The sequence below is a fragment of the Ctenopharyngodon idella genome, chromosome 10 (assembly GCF_019924925.1).
Source record: "Ctenopharyngodon idella isolate HZGC_01 chromosome 10, HZGC01, whole genome shotgun sequence".
Classification (NCBI taxonomy): domain Eukaryota; kingdom Metazoa; phylum Chordata; class Actinopteri; order Cypriniformes; family Xenocyprididae; genus Ctenopharyngodon; species Ctenopharyngodon idella.
Window position 1 is genome coordinate 15,098,018 of NC_067229.1, and position 19,634 is coordinate 15,117,651.

The 19,634-nt window shown below is 34.6% G+C and overlaps 1 protein-coding gene across 1 annotated transcript in view; it reads left to right on the forward strand.

The window, feature by feature from the left end:
- Positions 1-19,634, forward strand: part of cntnap5b (contactin associated protein family member 5b) — a 70,860-nt gene that overhangs the window by 21,901 nt on the left and 29,325 nt on the right. Inside the window, exons 5-10 of the mRNA XM_051909985.1 lie at positions 4,730-4,933; positions 8,143-8,327; positions 9,232-9,375; positions 13,632-13,896; positions 16,033-16,176; positions 16,957-17,128. Coding sequence (XP_051765945.1) covers positions 4,730-4,933; positions 8,143-8,327; positions 9,232-9,375; positions 13,632-13,896; positions 16,033-16,176; positions 16,957-17,128 — 1,114 coding nt within the window. The remainder of the gene's footprint in view (positions 1-4,729; positions 4,934-8,142; positions 8,328-9,231; positions 9,376-13,631; positions 13,897-16,032; positions 16,177-16,956; positions 17,129-19,634) is intronic.

A 19,634-nucleotide genomic window follows, 5' to 3' on the forward strand; every position in this document is an offset into this window, starting at 1 on the left:
AAAAGCAAGCAAGCTGTGGTTTCAAAAGTTCAGCTAGTCTGTTTTTAGCTGTAGCTAGTTCACTGTAACACTGTTTTACTGCAGTCGAGTTGAGTTGGTTTAGACTTGCCTTCCCTGGGTATCAAAGTGCAGAGTAACAATCAATCGGTTACCTCAAGGGTAGCCAGCACCACACGTCTTATGCTTGAAATATTTATAACGCAGCCTTGCTAGTGCTCGTTTTCTCTCTCTTTTTTCTTTCCCTCATTCCTTCATTGTTCCTTACTCTCAGTCTCTCCTCAGGAGCTTTGTATTTGCAGTCTGCGCACTAGCTGCACCGATTGTCAATTCAAAGCTTGACTCGGTGACCTATCACCGCCATGTTTATTTTCTATGCGTTAATTTTGTGAGATAGGGCAGAATGTGACACCGCTGGGGGCGACTCGGTTTACCACGTTGATCAAACATGATAAGTGGATGCTGACCACACAGTATTTCAGTAATAGGGTTTGATAACGGAGACGGTAGTGCTTTCTCAAAGTCAGACCGCTGGCAGGTTAGCCCTAGCATTAGCAGCGGGTGCACACTTGCATTCCAAAGGAGCCATAGATGAATCAGGCAGTGAATTAGTGCTCGGTAATTACGTTTATAATTAGCCCTGCGCTAGTAGACGTTGAACATACAATGGCTTCACAAGGCGTTGCTCAGTGTTAGTACAAAGGGCATATGAACAGGGATGGAAAGAGTACTGAAAAATGTAAGAGTAAAAAAAAAAAAAAAAGAGTAAAAGAGTAGCTTATTTAAAAGTACTCATGAGTACTGAGTAGTGAGTACTGAGCTGCAGATTCTACCTCCCTTATAATAAACAATGTGTTTAAACACTATACATACTGTACTTCACATTCTCTTTTGCTGTTTATCAGAAAGAATGAAGAATATCTGTGCCCTCCAGCATGTTTTAATTTTGACTTTTTAAAATATATTACTTATCAGTGATACAATGTATCTACTTCCAAAACAATAAGGAAAGACTATAGTATAGTTGAAAAATAAAAAAGTTATTTCAGTACACTCATCAGCATTTTAAATCATAATGTATAAAAAGATTAGGTTTAAAATTAGTTGTCAGGCTTTAACACTGCTTTAACACTGAGCAAGCTATTGTTGGACATAAAATATAAATATTTTTTGAACAGTGCAAACAGTACAAAAACAATAGAAAAAGAGACAGGTTAAAAAAGAGAGATATAGCTAATTTCTCTCCAGAATGGCGTCGGTTTTAGCGTTTTGTGATAAAGAAATGAGAATCACTAATATTATCAAACAGTTCACTTCAAATAATGCACTGAAATAGGCAAAGATGAGCTAACACTAATTACAGTGTAATTCCATATAGTATACAATGCTCACATTGCATAAAATTAATTTTTTTTTTTTTAAATAATTTTTTTTTTTTTTTTTTTACATCTCAGATGAATCCCTGGAGCATACGATCACACCGGTGTGATTAGAATGTTCAGTGCATCACGTGATCAACTGCCAAATTCGAATGTGCTACAGATGGAACCTCATGTCATATTTCAGACCCTGTATACAAATCACCTAGTAAGCAGAAATCAGAAAATGTTTCAAATTAGAGAATGAATTAAATGCTGATACCTCAATTGAATTGATGCTTGAAGGATGTTCTTCCACGGCAGCCATGATTAACAGCAGCTGGCGCCATCTACTGTTGTAGGTCAAGTTTTCTATATGCGATTTGATTTGATTGGACTGGATGGGAGTCACAAGATTGATTATTCTCCCCCTATCCAATCACATTGATGGATAAAAATGAAATTAAAACAAGTGACCATAAACGGAGGGAAAATAGTGGAGTAAAATGTACTCATCACTTAAAATGTACTCAAGAAAAAGTACACTATTTTTAAACTACTTAAAAAAGTAAAATTTTTTGATTAAAAACTACTTAATTACAGTAACGTGAGTATTTGTGATTTGTTACTTCACACCCTCGCATATGAACATGTCTGTTAACCTGAACTCCAGGGGAGAAATAAAGAAATAAGAAATAATATATATAAAGAGGAAAAGCATGAAAGGGGGTTGAAACAAAAAACTTGGCGTCAAACGTGGGGCAAAATAAATTCAAACATGTCTGAGACTTAGAAAGAGAAAAAAAAAACAGAGAGAAAGCATGCATTCAGGATAGCGCCTGGTCTCCCTCCATTCATATTTCTCTTCTGGAGAATAAACCGGACGTCCTCAGCAGTGCGTTGGCCTTATTCATGCACTCCCGAATGCTCCTGAAGTCAATTAGTTTTAAATCTGTCAAGTGCCTCTGCTGCTAACTGCAATTTAAGGCCGTGGCTTCGTGGTATAAACTGTTTGTGTGTATGTCTGAAATGGGAGTGTGTAGCAAGAGGATACGTTCTCTAAGTGTGTGTGTCCCTGTACAGTCATTAATTCACACTGGAGCACTGCTGTGTTGATGCCACCAAGAGACCCACAGATAAAGTGAGGTCTAATTCTGAGTTTGTGGACGACATTGCATGTGTGTCTTTAAGCAATAAATAGGCCCATGCAGGATATGCACAATTTTTCCACATACTTTCTGTTCTAAGTGATGGGGGAAAATTCATTAAAATATTGTGAAATAGATCTTAAAAGAGTAAATATGGTATGAAGTTGTTTTCAATCTGATACCAAGGACCGTCAAGACCAGTATTACTGATTTCAATATTATTATTACTATTGTTATTGTTGTTGTTGTTGTTGTTGTTGTGATTGCAATCTATATTATTTTAACCATTTAACGTTATATTTAAGTCATCATCATTAACAATAAATAAACAGCAAATTAGACCTACATCATCACAACATCAGCTAAATGTAAAACAATGTTATTTATATTAAATATAAAATATATTTTAAGTCAATGTTAAATGTCAATTGCCTGCAAAATATTTTAGAATTTTTGTCTTTTATTAATCTTAAATTAATCCAAAATAAGATGTTCAAAGTGAAAAATAAGTAGATGGGCTTTATGTATGTATGTATTTGTTTGTTTGTTTGTTTGTTTGTTGTTTGTTTTTATCCATCAGAAATTCATTGGATTTAGTGTTATATTAATATTAATTATATATACTCATTTTTATTAATATTTTAAATTAACTTTTATTTTATATATATATATATATATATATATATATATTTTTTTTAGTTGTCATTTTAATTTTTATTAATTATGTTTTTAATATACAGGTTTAATTTATTTTTATTTCAGTTTTTGTTCAGTTTTAGTTTATCTATTTTTCCAACTTAAACTCATTTTAGTTACTTGCTTTGGCAACAATTCTAATTTTCGTTTAGTTTGTATTTCATCTAATATTTATAATTTATTTCAGAATTTTATTTTACCACACACAATCTTAAATAATAAATTATTCAACCATAATGAGATTCCGCTGTGTGTTGTGTTTAGCGAGCCGTCTGGCTGAGTTCAGATGCAGTCGAGAGTTTGAACTTCATTGTTTTTGTTCTTTCCCCTCAGGAAGGATTATACAATATGCATTTTTTTTACTGCTAAACCTGGCAGTGTTTTCAACTTCTTTCTATCCTTTCAGTTGTCAAGGTCATTGTTTATGTAACTTCTATGGTGATTTGATTATTGTTATGTATCTAAGATTAAAAGACTTTGAGATAAAGATACACTTCCTTATCATTCCATCTTGACACGTATTGCACCTCCATCGATACGCCAACTCGTGCAAAAAGCGAAAACCAAACACATTCTTGTCTGATCTCCTTACTTTATCTAACTCAGCCTCATTGCACTTGCTGATGTTCCTGGACCCTCTGTGTTAGTTCTATATTCAGCAGACGGCTCCAAGCTCTTTGCACGGCTTTGCTTGTCATGGCTAGTTAGCTTCAGTCTCTCGCACTCCTGTGTCCGACGAGGAGAGATGGAGAAAGAGAGCAAAATGTAATGTCTGACCTCTGAGCCCGGGTCAAAATCCACATTTCTGCCTTTTACTGCCCAGGGTAGAATTTGTTCTGAAGGGTTGCTTTAAGACAGGCTTCATTTTTCTTTAAATTCTGGCCAACATTTTTAAAAAGGAAATAAGATAAATAAACTGACCTTAACTCTCAAGATGGGTCTTATTCAGAGACTTCATCATTGTGGTTCTTTTTTTTAAACTTGCACCTAATAAATGAGTGACATATTGCAAACTTTTCAGTGCTTTTAATGTGTTAAATTAAATACTAAATATTATGAAATAATGAAACATTATTATTATTATTTAGCATTTATATACAAATAACAAAACACTCAAGGGTGTTTTTGTTTTTGTTTTGTTTTGTTTTGTTTTGTTTTGTTTTGTTTTGTTTTGTTTTGTTTTGTTTTGTTTTGTTTTGCTTTGCTTTGCTTTGCTTTGCTTTTTGTTTTTGGTTTTGCCTTGTTTCGCTTTTTGTTTTTTTCTTTGTTTTTGCTTTGCCTTTTGTTTTTTGTTTTTTATTTCCTTTGCTTTTGCGTAGCTTTGGTTTACTTTGTTTTTGCGTAGCTTTGTTTTTTTTTCTTTTCTTTTTTTTTCTCTTTGCTTTGTTTATAAAAGATTATGAAAACATTTATTGATGAATTATGCACAATGTAAAAGTTCTTATAATAAATAAGCTCAATTTTGCATATTTATCTTTCTTGGTATTTATGACCATGATGCAGATGAATTTTTCCCCTTCCATTTCTCAGAGTCGGATGTCGCAGACTTCAATGGCAGAAGCTCTTTGCTGTACCGGTTCAATCAGAAGTCCACCAGCACGGTGAAAGACGTCATCTCGCTGCGGTTTAAGAGCCAGCGTGCGGACGGGGTCCTTGTGCATGGAGAGGGACAAAGGGGCGATTACATAACACTAGAGCTGCATAAGGGCCGACTGGCCCTGCATATCAATCTGGGTGAGCAAGAGGTCTCTAGCCTTTTAAACTCAAAACTCAAGTGGGAGGCCTGAAACATATTCTACACAATCATGTGGATGCAAATGCTTCGGAAAAGCTAATTTCGTGCATTTTTATGTTCTGAATTGTGGCAAACATTCGTAACACAATGTGATGCATCAAGGGATGCTAAACCAGGCATTTACATAAAATTTCTCGGGTCAACAATTGGGCAAATTTAACTTTTTTTCTACTTTGAATTATTTTATTTGAATACTTTTTGCTCTTTCTGGTTATATGAACTTCAGTAGCACATGATTATTTTAACAATTAAACCTACTTGAGAGTTTTAAAACCCCCAGTTGCTTTCCTGGACCCTATATCAATAGGAATCATTCTTTACCTGTTTTTATTTCTTAAAAAGTAACGCAAAACAACATTTAAGTGTACAGCTCAGCCTCAAAGCTAATAGATGTGGACTAAAAGCCACAAACCTCCAATTTTGTGATCTTTGCAAGAGATTCACACTGACGTTTAGGTTATTTCACGTCTATGGGTTCTGTAGAGCTCTCCTATCATTGCAGCAAGAGGAAGTTTTCACTTCACAATCGTGGCATCTTATGGTAATCACATGAGAGGCAGTTGTGAAACAAAGATTTGATTAAGAGGCCAAATCTGCGGCGTAATCACATATAAGTGTATGGAGCTGTCACAAAGAGTGGTCTAGTGTAGAGTCCCAGAGCTTTCTGAGCCTCATGTTCAATTAGCACCAGCAGTCAGATGGAATAAGCTGTATATTACGCTAAGAGCGGCGGCAAGCTCTGATTGCCAAGTATTCTGAGCAGAAGATTATGATGATGCTGTTTATCAGGACAATGTTTTTTTTTTTTTTTTTTACATTTGCATTCACTCTCCGTCTGAAAGCTCTCAAAGATAATTTCAAACGCTGTATTTTGTCACCTTCACAGGTGAATCTCACTAAAATGTGTCTGATTCATGTTTTTCTCCAAAATTGGAAAAGATCATATATTTAGGACCATTAAGAACTTTGTGAGACAATTTTCATATATATATATATATATATATATATATATATATATATATGTGTGTGTGTGTGTGTGTGTGTGCGTGTGTGCGTGCATGTGTGTGTGTGTGTGTGTATCGTCCCCTTGGAATTATAACGTTCTATCTGACATTTTTGTCAAAATTGAGTTATTCACATATTCTTATTCTGTGACAACTTTACATTTACATTATGTAACCCTAACCCTAACCCTAGTTTTTTTTTTTTTTTTTTTTTTTAATGTTGTGTACATTTTGGGACTTTTTATTTAGAAAACTAAAAGGTTCTATCTGTCGAATGGAATGCAAAAACTTTGAAGAGATTAAAACAAATATTATCATATTAAATACTTACCTTTTTTTTTCCATCACTGTCACTTCGGGAAGACTATTTGCTTAATTGTCATGCAATTAATATCACAATGCAAAAAATATGTTAATGATGCTATAAAAATAGGCTCCATTTTCTTTATGCAAAATATAATTTCTTCTATCTCTCTTTTGATTTTGTGGTGAAATATGAGCTGAACGTATTCCTGACAGTCTTCTCTCACTTTGTCAAGATACTCCGTTCTTTCTGCTCTTTTATCATCAGTACAGCAGGTTTCTTTCCAGGAAGTTCAGAAGGATCAAACAGAGGAAACGGCACATGGCACACCTTTCCCAAGCTATTTATGGCTCGTTTTGAGAATATGTGCTGAAAAAAAAAAAAGACTGTTTGATAATTTTCTTTATAAGTTTGCCCATTATAAAGTTGCTATAAAATTAGCAACTGATTAAATGTTTGCTTCCAACAATATTTTTTTCAATTCATTTGGCAGCATGAAATACATTTATTTGTTAAGTGTGCACCTGTATCAGAGTCATTATTTTTAACTAAGATTAAGGGGCGTTTAACTTTTTATGCGTTTTGGCTGTTCATTTACATGACAACAGCATTTTGGGGGCCTGAAAATGCAAACTTTTGAAAACTATACCATTATTGTCTCTATGTAAACTACAAAAACGTGAATTTGTGAAAACTGGCGTCATGCGCACTATAGGTGTGTAGTGTTTCTTTACAGAGTGACATCACCAACTGCTGGCCTGGCATGAATAATACAGAGTTTTTACTCGTTTTTGCAGATCCATGTGAACGGGGATTGTTTTGACAATGGTGTAGTCTGTATGCAAAACTTTTAAAAATGCGAAAGAAAAAAAAAATCTGTTTTTTGGTACATTGTTGTCCTGTAAGCATACCTTAAAACTATTAAAATTGTTTTTTGTTAATCAAAATAAAGCTAAATTCAAATAAAATTTTAATTTTAGATGAAAAACTTTAAAAAACCTTGACTGACTGAAATAAAATAAGTTTAAGTACTAAAATAAAAAATAAAAATAAAAAAACTAATAAATGACAAAAGCACAAAGTTATTAAAACTAAAGTGAAAATTAAAAAAAAAAAAAAAAAAAAAAAATGAAATGAAATGAAATGAAATGAAAATATTATAATAGTATATAAATAATACTAAAATAACACTGACCAGGGGTGCGTTTCCTATACAATGTGATGGATGTCACACAAAGTTGGAGGAGTAATAACTTCTAATGAATCTATTCAGGATCTCCAGATGCTGCTGTAACAAACATGGCACCCAATGACTACTTCACTGTTTTTGTTCCATGTCATTTTGCTTTATTTGATGTTTGATTCATCGCGGATTCCCTCATATGTCATTCTCCATACTACATTTTACGCACATGCGTAAAAAACGCGCTGATTGTTGACACGCTAATATACTGTATATAGATTAACATATATATATATATTAGAATGAAAGATATAGAAGGTACTAAATGTTAGCTTGCTAATTGTGTCCAAGAGCATTTAAATCCACATGTCATTTAACAAGAAATGCTTCTAGCCACAGCTTGAGAGCTGTAGTTCCAACCACGTAAGCTTGTGAATGTTCGTTGGAACTATGGTTTCGGGAAACGCCAAATCATTCAACTACATTGGTAACACCGGAAATTGCAATCATAGTCGGCTAACAATGCTTTCGGGAAACGCACCACTGTACAGTTTCTAATAGATTATTTTGTCATTGCAGAGCGACAGTTTGAAGGGTTTACCTTTGCATGCCCATGTGTAGTGTTGCTAGTAAACTCTCTCTGTCTTCTCTTTCAAGACGACGCTAAGACGCACCCCAGCAGTGGCCATGTCTCTGTGTTTCTGGGTAGTCTTCTGGACGACCAGCACTGGCACTCTGTCCTGATCGAGCGATTTAACAAACAGATCAATTTCACTGTGGACAGACTAACCAAACACGTGAGGACAGGTGGGCTCGATGATTCGCTGGAAGTCGATTATGAGGTGAGAATGTTTTTGATTACTTGTGTTGTTTTATTACATTTTTGTAAATTATACTTAGCAGATCCATATGAAAAAAGTAACTTTTATCAAAGACGCCTATCAAAATGAGAATTAGTCCATGGCTGTTAGTTTTAAGGTCACCTTACTTTTAGCAGGTATTTGCATCTTTAATGTACAGTCTCTTCTGGGAAAATGAACTAAAAGTATTGATGATGTCTTGAAATACTTTTTTTTTTTTTTTTTTTTTGTCAAATTAAATGCTACCTAGAATCAGTTTATTATAAATTGAATGTCTAATTTATCAGTTTTAATAAATATATCAATGCATTAAGAGATCTAGAATAAATGTATTCATTTATTATTAATAATTAATCATTTAAAAAATTATCCATTATAGTCAATTTTGTCCCCCTTTTGATCTCCTTTGATCTCCAGACAATTTTTGTTGTCTGTTTTTTGTTTGTTGTTTATTTATTGCACTTTGAAGTGCATTTTATAAAATACGCTATGCAAAATATAATAAAAATAACAATAATAATAGTGTTTATTTGTTTGATGTTTACATTGTTTGTTGCTCTTTGAAGAGCATTAAATATGCTATACAAGTAAAGAAAATAATAATAAGAATATTTTTTTTTTATATTTTTTTTTTATATATAGATTTGCCTCAAAGCAGTGCATAAAATTCTGCAGATTTCATCTAGACCTGGATGAATGCTTGACTACCTGTAATCTGTAACATGTTGGTTTAAAGATTAGTATCATGGTGACCATAATCAAGTAATTTTGATTGGTTAAGAGTATAACAACTCAGGCACCAAATCACTTGACTAATGATTGGATGCATTTCTCGCTGTGTTGTAAAACCTCTCCATCGCTATTGTTTTTTATTCATTTCACAAAGCTCAGTTTTGGAGGCATCCCTCTTCCTGGAAAACCAGGCACGTTCCTGCGGAAAAACTTCCATGGATGTATGGAGAACCTCTACTACAACGGTGTCAACATCATCGACCTAGCCAAACGACGCAAACCTCAGATCTACAGTGTGGTGAGGATGTCTATCTCACATTTATTATTGATAATCTCATACATTAGTTATTGTTGTTGTCAGGCCATGAAAAGCTATAAATTAGGAAAAATCACCACAGGTCTTGATAAATTAGCAATCCCATCCAGTCCATAATGAATGGTTCTTGACCTGAGTATTTAGTGATTTCTCCCTAATAGCACCAGCATGGAGAGGTGCCAGAACATTCTGCAGCCAAGTTTGTGGATTGTGATGAATTTTCATAGTTGGGGCACAAATAGTGTTTGTAGAGAGATTGATTTATATTTTCATTCTCATTAGTTTTCACCAGAATTTTTGCAGAAATGCATCTTAACGCTGGCATAGTTCTCTGCGGAACTGGGCAGCAGGGAGCGAAATGGAACGGTTCAGATTTTTTTGAGCCGTCGCCAGTATACTATGGCACCACAAGGGAGCTTTTTAAGAGAATGAATTGTGGTTTTGTCCACATTATTCCCACAGCACTGAGAGCCGTGTCATTAAAATATCTTTTACAAGGTGGGCAATCAGTCTCCAAGAGCTGCTCGGGCCTTGGATTACGCCTCATAAATGATCCACTGACGAAATACCTCATAAAATCGTACCTCGCGAAAGGTCTGGGGACTAAATTACAGTCATTTTGAAATGAAGGAGGGGTTTTAATAAGAGGGATGGCTTTGTATTATGACACATTTCTACTTCTTCATGTCGCTACATTACAACTGTGATGTTCAAATGTCCGTCTTATTTAACATTGTTTTGGTTGTATTGAGATATTTGCTGTAAATATACAATAATTGTTAGATAGATAGATAGATAGATAGATAGATAGATAGATAGATTCTGTATCTATCTATCTACAGAATAGATATAGAACTAGACAGATATAGATAAATATACATAGATAGATATAGAACTAGATATACTGTAGATAGCAATGGAATATAGAATTAGACAGATATAGAAAGATATGGAACTAGATACAGTAGATAGAACAAGATGAATAGAATCAGAATGACAGACACTTTTTTAAGCAACTAGGAATATTTGGACCTAAATCCCTGACAATGACAGTATTACTATTGTTGTTGTTTTTTAATGATGCAGCACCGGAATATAAATCCACAGTCCTGCTTTATTGTTCCACATTTTCCCAGTTCACAGGCTCAAGGAATCACAGTCCTCTAAATCAAGTAACTTTCGGAAGATCCTATTCTTCTGGTCTGGTATTGTTAGTGCCCATTTCCCCACTGTGATTATGTGTAATGGCTTGTCGTCCGCTGTCATATCATGTCACATCAGTGCAGTGGACTACACCAGAGCACAGCTAATCACTCCAGCCATTAATCTGGCCCACATGCTGGATATTGCATCCTTTAATGGACCGGGAGGGAGTTCAGCGGGACTCTGGTACTAATGACGGAGAGGACCGAGTCCCACTTAGTCTGTGCCACCCTCTGAGAATTTCACAGCGGACACCTCCACTCTCTCTCTGGCTCTCTCTCAATTATGCAGTAAGTTTTCAGTGAGGCAAATATACAGGCTCCTAAGGGGCCTTTGGAGCCCAATTAGGGCCAGGCAATGAGGCATGGTGTCTCTTGAGCGACTAGCACGATCATAGTGGGACTTTAGTGCATATTTGGAATGCAGATTACTAGGGTCAAAAAGTCTAAAACAAATGTTTTTTTTTTTTTTTTTTTTGTCTGTTATATTACAGTTGAATGTATCCTAATCAGTTTAATTTGACTAGGTTTTTGAGTTTTGACACTGCAAAAAAAAATCATTTTCTTATTTTTGTCTTCTTCTTTTTTTTTTTTTTTTTTTTTTTTTTTTTTAACTAGTAAAATATTTCAGCTTCTTGGCATTTACTCCAGAAGCAAAATTTCATAAAAATGCACTTTGTTTTCGGAGATTACACTGTGTAAGTTATTAAAAAAAAATTTTATTTTACCCCAATTTCCAAATTTTCAATCTAATTAAATATATAAGAATATATTCTGGTTTGTGCTTAAAACAAGAAAACAAACAATGGATTAATACAAATAAATATAATTTAAAATGTATGAAAACTTAATATTAAATATTAATATTAAATATTGCTTAATATTCATATTAAAGTGGTAATTAATAAATAATAATAATAACAACAACAGCAGTATTTAATTATTTTCTAATTATTTTATTTTCTAAATATTTATTTTCTTTTTTAATCACATCTAACATAAAAGTTTGTATACACACACACACACACAAACACACACACACATATATATATTTATTTGTATATATATATATATATATATATATATTTGTGTGTGTGTGTGTGTGTGTGTGTGTGTGTGTAATCGATTTGACAGTATTAAAAAATTAATATATTTATTTATTTACTTACAAAGTATTGTTTTTACTCAGACATACCTCATTACAGAAGAAAAATGCAAATACGAAAGATGTTTCCTGTTGGCTTTAAAGGGTTAGTTCACCCAAAAATAAAAATTCTGTCATTAATTACTCACCCTCATGTCGTTCCAAATCTGTAAGGCCTTCGTTCATCTTCAGAATGCAAATTAAAAGGAACCCCTGATATTAGGACTTGTATGGCTTAATATAACGTAAATGATGTCTCTTACTGAAATATGTAGTAGAAAACCCATGAAAGATTTACGTTATTTAAAAAATCCATGACATATTTGGACAATGGTCGGCGCCATTTTGTTTAGGTGCACAGTGCGTTCTATGTCGATGATGTCAAATGGTTGCACTCATTGAGCTTCTGACACTGCCCTGTTGTTATTTTTACCGCAACACAACTCGGAATATAATATACGATGCCACATTGTGCAGCTTTTGGTTGTAATTTCAAAGACGCAGTTAGGAAGTTTTATTCATCCACATTCTTCACAACTTCCCATTCTTTTCTCCTCTTATCGCTAGTAAAGCAGTAAAGACTTACATCGCTTTTCTTGTTGTCCTTCGACTGAAAATTAAAACCAAATGCTATATATATAATATATATATATAATATATTATATTCCGAGTTGTGTTGCGACTTGTTAACAACAGGGCAGTGTCAGTAGCTCACCGAGTGCATCATCGACATCAACAAAACACAACAAAACGGCACCGCCCATTGTCCAAATATGTAATGGATTTTTTAAATAACGTAAATCTTTCATGGGTTTTCTACTACATATTTCAGTAAGAGACATCATTTACGTTATATTAAGCCATACAAGTATTAATACCAGGGTTTCCCTTTAAGATATTTTGATGAAATCCGAGAGGTTTTTTTTTTATCCTCCATTGAAAGCAATGAAATTACATTTGACTTTATTCAACAAATTTGTCTCTCTCCTGTCATTCTCATATTATATTTATGTATGTTGCAGCCCTTCCAGTTTCTACGTCTGAACGCTGGCTCAGTATTGGCCAATACTGATCTGGTGTTCAGACCTAAATATGGAGGCTCTGCAATGTTATTAACAATGTTTTTACTACTTTTCTAGACCTTGAATGATGGTAATTTTGTTGCTTTCAATGGAGGATAAAAACCTATCGGATTTCATCAAAAAATATCTTAATTTGTGTTCCGAAGATGAACAAAGGTCTTGAAGTTGAGTAATTAATGACAGAAATTTCATTTTTGGGTGAACTAACGCTTTAATCAAGTTTATTTGCTTTGAGATGGAGCCGAGTATGTCACCACAGGCTTGGGGTGTTTCTGTGGTGTTTGGGGTTTTATTGGATTGTGTTTAGCTAGCGCTCTGTCACATTCCTTACTTAAAGAATCCAAACACGTCGTATTTCCTCTAACAGTTCCCTGTGCAATAGTCCGACAGTCTGGAGCCGGTCCTGTTGTGGTTTGCTGTCTGAGACCACACAGGAAGACGGATCAATGGATTGTCCACTATATAGTCCAGTGCCATTGGACTGTTGGTCTAAAAACAGACCCCTATTCTGTTTCCGTGGAGACCTGCAGTCTTCGAAGTCGTGACATTTGACTTACTGTTTATTCCCCTGTCGCTCCGTCTGCCTGCCTGCGGGCAAAACCTGTCAGAGAAGGAAAGGAACATATTTCTGCATGGGTTTGTGTTTAGATTTGGGGAAAATTGTTTGTTTTTGTGTGAACACTGAAATATTTTCTAAACTTGTCCTTAAAGGAATAGTTCACCCAAAAATACCGTTGCGCAACCATATGTTGATTTTTTTTTTCCTCAGTTTTAACAACTAACCATCCAACCCATAACCTGTCTTTTCAGGGGAACGTGACTTTTACCTGCTCAGATGCTCAACTGGTTTCCGCCACCTTTCTGAGTTCCAGCAGTAATTTTTTGTCGCTTCCACTGGATGCTGCCACGGAAACGCTGTCGGTGACCTTCCAGTTCCGAACGTGGAACCGGGAAGGGATGTTACTGTCAGCCTCGCTGAGGCGAGAGTCGGAGAGACTGCTTTTGCTTCTTGTTCATGGGCAGCTTAGATTCACTCACCACAGATCAGCACTTCAAAGCTCTGACATAGTCATCGGTGAGACGTCTACTTGTGTAAATGTAAATTTCTGGAGCTCAACTTGTGGGATTTGAACCTTTAACCTTCCGGCTGTCATCTTTATCCACTTGTTCAAAAAACAAAACAAAAATAATGTTGCAATTAAAATCACAATATCCCAAAAAATATTACTATTAGTAATAATAATATTAATAATAAAAATATTTTTAATTTATTTGTATTTATTTATATTCATTTATTACTTTATTTGTTTATTTATTCAATCCGTCATTAAATACTTCATTCAAAATCTTCAAAAGGTGTAGTTTATGGTTACCAGTTTCCTAAGCAAGCATCACACAACCAAATTCGGTAACACTTTATTTCCACTTTAGACATTCTACTAACTATAAGTAACTTACAGCAACTACATGTCAACCACTCTCATTAGAGTATTAGTAGACAGTCTGCGTAATATCTGCTAACACTTTTTTTTGATGCTCCCCCAACAAACTTTCTACGGACTATAAGTAACTTTGCAACTACATGTCAACTTATTCTACCAACCCTAACCCTAACCTAACAGTCTACTAATACTCTAATGAGAGTTGATGAAATCCAAGAGGTATATGACTCGTCCAAAGACAGCAATTTAACCACCACTGTCAAGGCCAGGAAAGGTACTAAAGACATCATTAAAATAGTCGACATGACTACAGTGGATCAACCTTAATGTTATGAAGCGATGAGAATACTTTTTGTGCGCAAAATCAAAACAAAAATAACGACTTTATTCAACAATCCATTCTCTTCCCCGGCAGTCTCCTATGCAGCTGATGCAGTAAGCACAGTGCAGTGCTTCCATGTTTACGTCCGAACGCCGGCTCAGTATTGGTCCACGCTGTACACGTGAGCAGCACAACGCATGCGTGTGATGCTGATGCAGGAGCCGGCCAATAATGAGTCAGTGTTCTGATGTAGAACCTGGATGCGCTGGACGTAAACAACATATGAGAATATATTGTTGAATAAAGTTATTTTTTGTTTTGTTTTTGCTCACAAAAAGTATTCTCATCGCTTCATAAATTTAAGGTTGAACCATTGTAGTCAAGTGGAATATTTTAATGATGTCTTTAGTACCTTTCTGTACCTTGACAGTGGATTTTTTTTCCCATTCATTTCTCCCATAAGGATTTCAAAAAAGTCTTCGTTAAAGCATTATAAGCCATGAACCAAGCCAACCAGCTACAAGATGAAACATAACATTACAAACTTTGATTTGAAGTAAAAAAGTATTTGAAAATCGGACAAAAATGCAAAGGTACAAGAATGTGTACTTAACAACTTCAGTTATGTGAGGTAGGATTTTAGACCAATGAGAATTCACTAGGTGGGACTAACCACAACACTACCTAAAGTTAAACTAAATTTTCTGCTCAACAGGCATATCTGTAGGAGAAAAATAAGCTTAATTTAAAATATATTATTAGTAATATTGCTATTGTTAATAATTATTTTCTATGATTATTATTAGTAGTAGTGGTAGTAGTATTAACAATATAATATAATAATTATTGTTAATATAACAACAATAGTACTGATAATAATAATAATAAAAGTAATTATTATTATTATTATTATTATTATTATTATGTTGTCTCAAATATGCCATATCTCGGCGGTTGTTTTGTCACTGCAAATCGCTGTCAAAACAAACGTGCATTTAGTCTAATTATAATTAGCTTATATTAAGAACAACAGATGTGAAAGGGAAGTCCCTCCAAGGGATTAATATACAAGATTACACGTTTGTCTTCGCATGTGCATCTCCAATATACAACAACATGAACAAAATCCAATCCCGCATGCACACGTTTGCCCTAAAAGCGTTTACCGAGAATTCAAACAGGATTTTTAGTTGTAAAACACTCTTTGGCAGGCACACCTGTATGTCGACTGAATTTTGGATGCGGCTGCCTGGCAAGCTGCCATCGCAGACGGCAAACTGAATCTCTGCACGTCCCTCTCAAGGGGAATAGTGGATTCTCTGCTGGGCTGACATATGCAGATTAACTCGTTGAGCTCCAGCGCACAAACCCCAAATCTGTCAATCATTCGCCCTGATTAATGCACAGCGTTTGAGGCGTAACATCGCTCTGTGTCTTCCTCTGCCAGGTCAGGCTCTGAGTGACGGTCAGTGGCACACGGTGGCCATTAGCGTGGGAGGTTTCCAAGTTTCCCTCTCAGTGGACGACGAGCCACCATCCACCATGCAGCTGAAGGAGATCGCACAGCCTGGGAAGAGCGTGCTAATTGGCGGTAGGGTGCTAGGGCATTCAAATTAATTAAGGGTTAGTTTTACAATTAAAAGCATTAATTTAATGTAACTAAACAATATGTAAATGGAATGTGTGGGCTGTAATCACAATATCAAATTCTTTGGTACTTTATCATCCACATTTTATCATGGATTATCAGGTGTTTTAGTTTCAAGAATACGTCACACTTCACCACAAAATTAAAAGGAAAGAAATATGAAATTATATTTTGCACAAACAAAGTGAAGCCTACAGTATTTTAGGATCATTAAGATTGTTTTCATGACGATTAAGCCCCCGACTCCCTATTTTCTTTATCATAATGCAAAAAAAAAAATTCAGCAATACATTACCTTAGTGATAAATAATAACCAAAAAAAATTGTATTACAATGAGAATCATCATTAATGAGAAAAAACGTAAAGTAAAAGCTTCACAATAGCAACAATGGCAATGGTCCTAAAATAGGATTTGAATTTTTGTTTAGACGTGAAAAGTGGCCATTTTGTGAGATTTACCTATTTTTTTAAGCAGATATCAGGCTGCATTCTGAGCTACAGAACTATTAAAAACATTCACTTATTGTGACTGATACCACACTTATTATGACTAAAAGAGCTTTATATAGCCAAAACATAGTCACTTATGAGATAAATAAACACATATTGTCAAAATATAGCCAGTGAGAAGATAACGCTTTAACTACAAAAGAAAAGTTCTATTAACATTTGTTGCACTGCTACATTATTGATATTTATTGTCTATTATGTCTTTTTAACAGGTTGCCCATCAGTGTTAACCAATCAAGGTTGTCGGAATCCGACACTGGCCTATCAAGGCTGCATGCGTTCTGTTATCATTAACAACCAGCCAATCAACTTCTACCTGGTGCAGCAAGGCTTGCTGGGAAACTACAGCAAGCTCCAGTTTGACATCTGTGGCATTCGTGACAGGTATATATCCATTAGTCATTCTCTTTGATGTGCTAATGACTAGTGGCTTTTTAAATTCACTCATTATGAGATACAGTAATGAGTGACACGAAGAAGCACAGTTTCACAACAACATAGCATAGTGTTAAAATCCATGCCAGTGATTTGCAAGCTAATTGGGATTCACCTTTTTGCCTGAAACTTCAGATGTGCGATAATGTTTCACACCTCGCCCAAGAGGACTGAAGGTTAATGCGATGTTTACGTGAATAACAAACCAACCTCAAACATTTAAGTTTATTTAACACTACACTCTGCATGAGTGCAAAAGCTGTGGGCAAAGTTTAAAAATGCAGCATTAAACAAGGATACAACCTTTGTTACACATTCGTTAGGTGTTATAACAGTGCAAGGAATTAGATGAAATTAGCAAGCTGGGAGACTTGAGATCACAGTTAAAAAGGAAAACTGCTTTAAAAAGTATTATTTGAATATGTGTTTGGGCAAAGCATCGCTGTTCTGTATGTATGTGTTCTCCTTGTGAATATGACACCATAGTACTCAACACTGCAGCTTGCACTATGAATGATATAATGACAGAATTAATTGAAATGAGGGAATGAGCAGATGTGATAATTCCCCCATTATCCTTTATCCCTCAGCATCCTGGCCTGTTTTCCATGGTCTGTTTTCCATGGTCTACTTTACGGCACACATGCACACACAAGCGAGAGATAAAAAGGGAGGCAGAAAAATGAGGCAGAATGACAGAGAGAGAATGCTAGGCAGGAGCGTTTGGGTGGAGGTGAGAGAAAGCTAACGTAAGAGCATTAGACAAAGAGAGAGAGAAGAAAGAATGAAAGAAAGAAAGAAAGAAAGAAAGAAAGAAAGAAAGAATAGTGTATTGAAGGATAGAGGGATGAAAGAAAAGAAGGATGAAAGAAATAAGGAATGAAAGAGAATGAAAGAAAGACTAGTGTACTGAATGATGGAGGGATGAATAATAAAGGAAGGATGAAATAAATAAGAAAAACGGACAAATTGATGAAAGAAAGAAAGAAAGAAAGAAAGAAAGAAAGAAAGAAAGAAAGAAAAGAAAGAAAGGATGGAGGGATAAAAGAAAGTATGAAATAAATAGGAAAATAACGGATAAATTGATGAAGGACGAAAGAAATAAAGAATGAAGATACATTGATGTAAGAAAGAAAGAAAGAAAGAAAGAATGAATGAAAGAAAGAAAGACTAGTGTACTGAAGGATGGAGGGATGAAAGAAAGAAGAAAATAGATAAATTGATGAAAGAAAGAAAGAAAGAAAGAAAGAATGAAAAAGAAAGAAAGACTAGTGTACTGAAGGATGGAGGAATGAAAGAAAGAAGAAAATAACTGATAAATTGAAGAAAGAAAGAAAGAAAGAAAGAAAGAAATAAGGAATGAAAGAATGAAAGAAAGACTAGTGTACTGAATGATGGAGGGATTAATAATAAAGGAAGGATGAAAAATAAGAAAATAACAAAAATTGATGAAAGAAAGAAAGAAAGAAAGAAAGAAAGACTAGTGTACTGAAGGATGGAGGGATGAAAGAAAGAAGAAAATAGATAAATTGATGAAAGAAAGAAAGAAAGAAAGAGAAAGAAAGAAAGAATGAATGAAAAAGAAAGAAAGACTAGTGTACTGAAGGATGGAGGAATGAAAGAAAGAAGAAAATAACTGATAAATTGAAGAAAGAAAGAAAGAAAGAAATAAGGAACGAAAGAATGAAAGAGAATGAAAGAAAGACTAGTGTACTGAATGATGGAGGGATTAATAATAAAGGAATGATGAAAGAAATAAGAAAATAACATAAATTGATGAAAGAAAGAAAGAAAAAAAGAAAGACTAGTGTACTGAATGATGGAGGGATGAAAGAAAGAAGAAAATAACTGATAAATAGAAGAAAGAAAGAAAGAAAGAAAGAAAGAAAGAAAGAAAGAAAGAAAGAAGAAAAAAAGAGAAAGAAAGGATGAACGATAAAATGAAAAATAATGAACGGAAAAACGGAAAAAAATGAAAGAAAGACTAGTGTACTGAAGGATGGAGGATGAAAGAAATAAGGAAATAATGGTTAAATTGATGAAGGAAGTATGAAAATATGAAAAAACGAAGGATGTAAGAAAGAAAGAATAATGTACTGAAGGATGGAGGGATGAAATAGAGGGTTAAAGGGTTAAAAAAGAGGTCGAAGGAAGGATAACTGAAAGTATAACAGAATGAAAGATAGACAGGTGGATGGATGGAAGAAAGAAAGAAAGAAAGAAAGAAAGAAAGAAAGAAAGACTTGAAAAAATGAGTTTAGTTAGATTAGGGTAAGAGCATTAGGTAAAGTGAAACGTGAAAGTCAAAAAGAACGCCATCTAGCTAGTAAGGTTAGGGAAAGAGCATTAGACAAAGAGAAAGATAGTCAGGGGAGAAGAGAGAGAGGGAGAGAGAGAGAGAGAGAGGTTTAGGAAAGAGCATTACTGAAAGGGAACGCTAGCCAGGCAAAAGGAG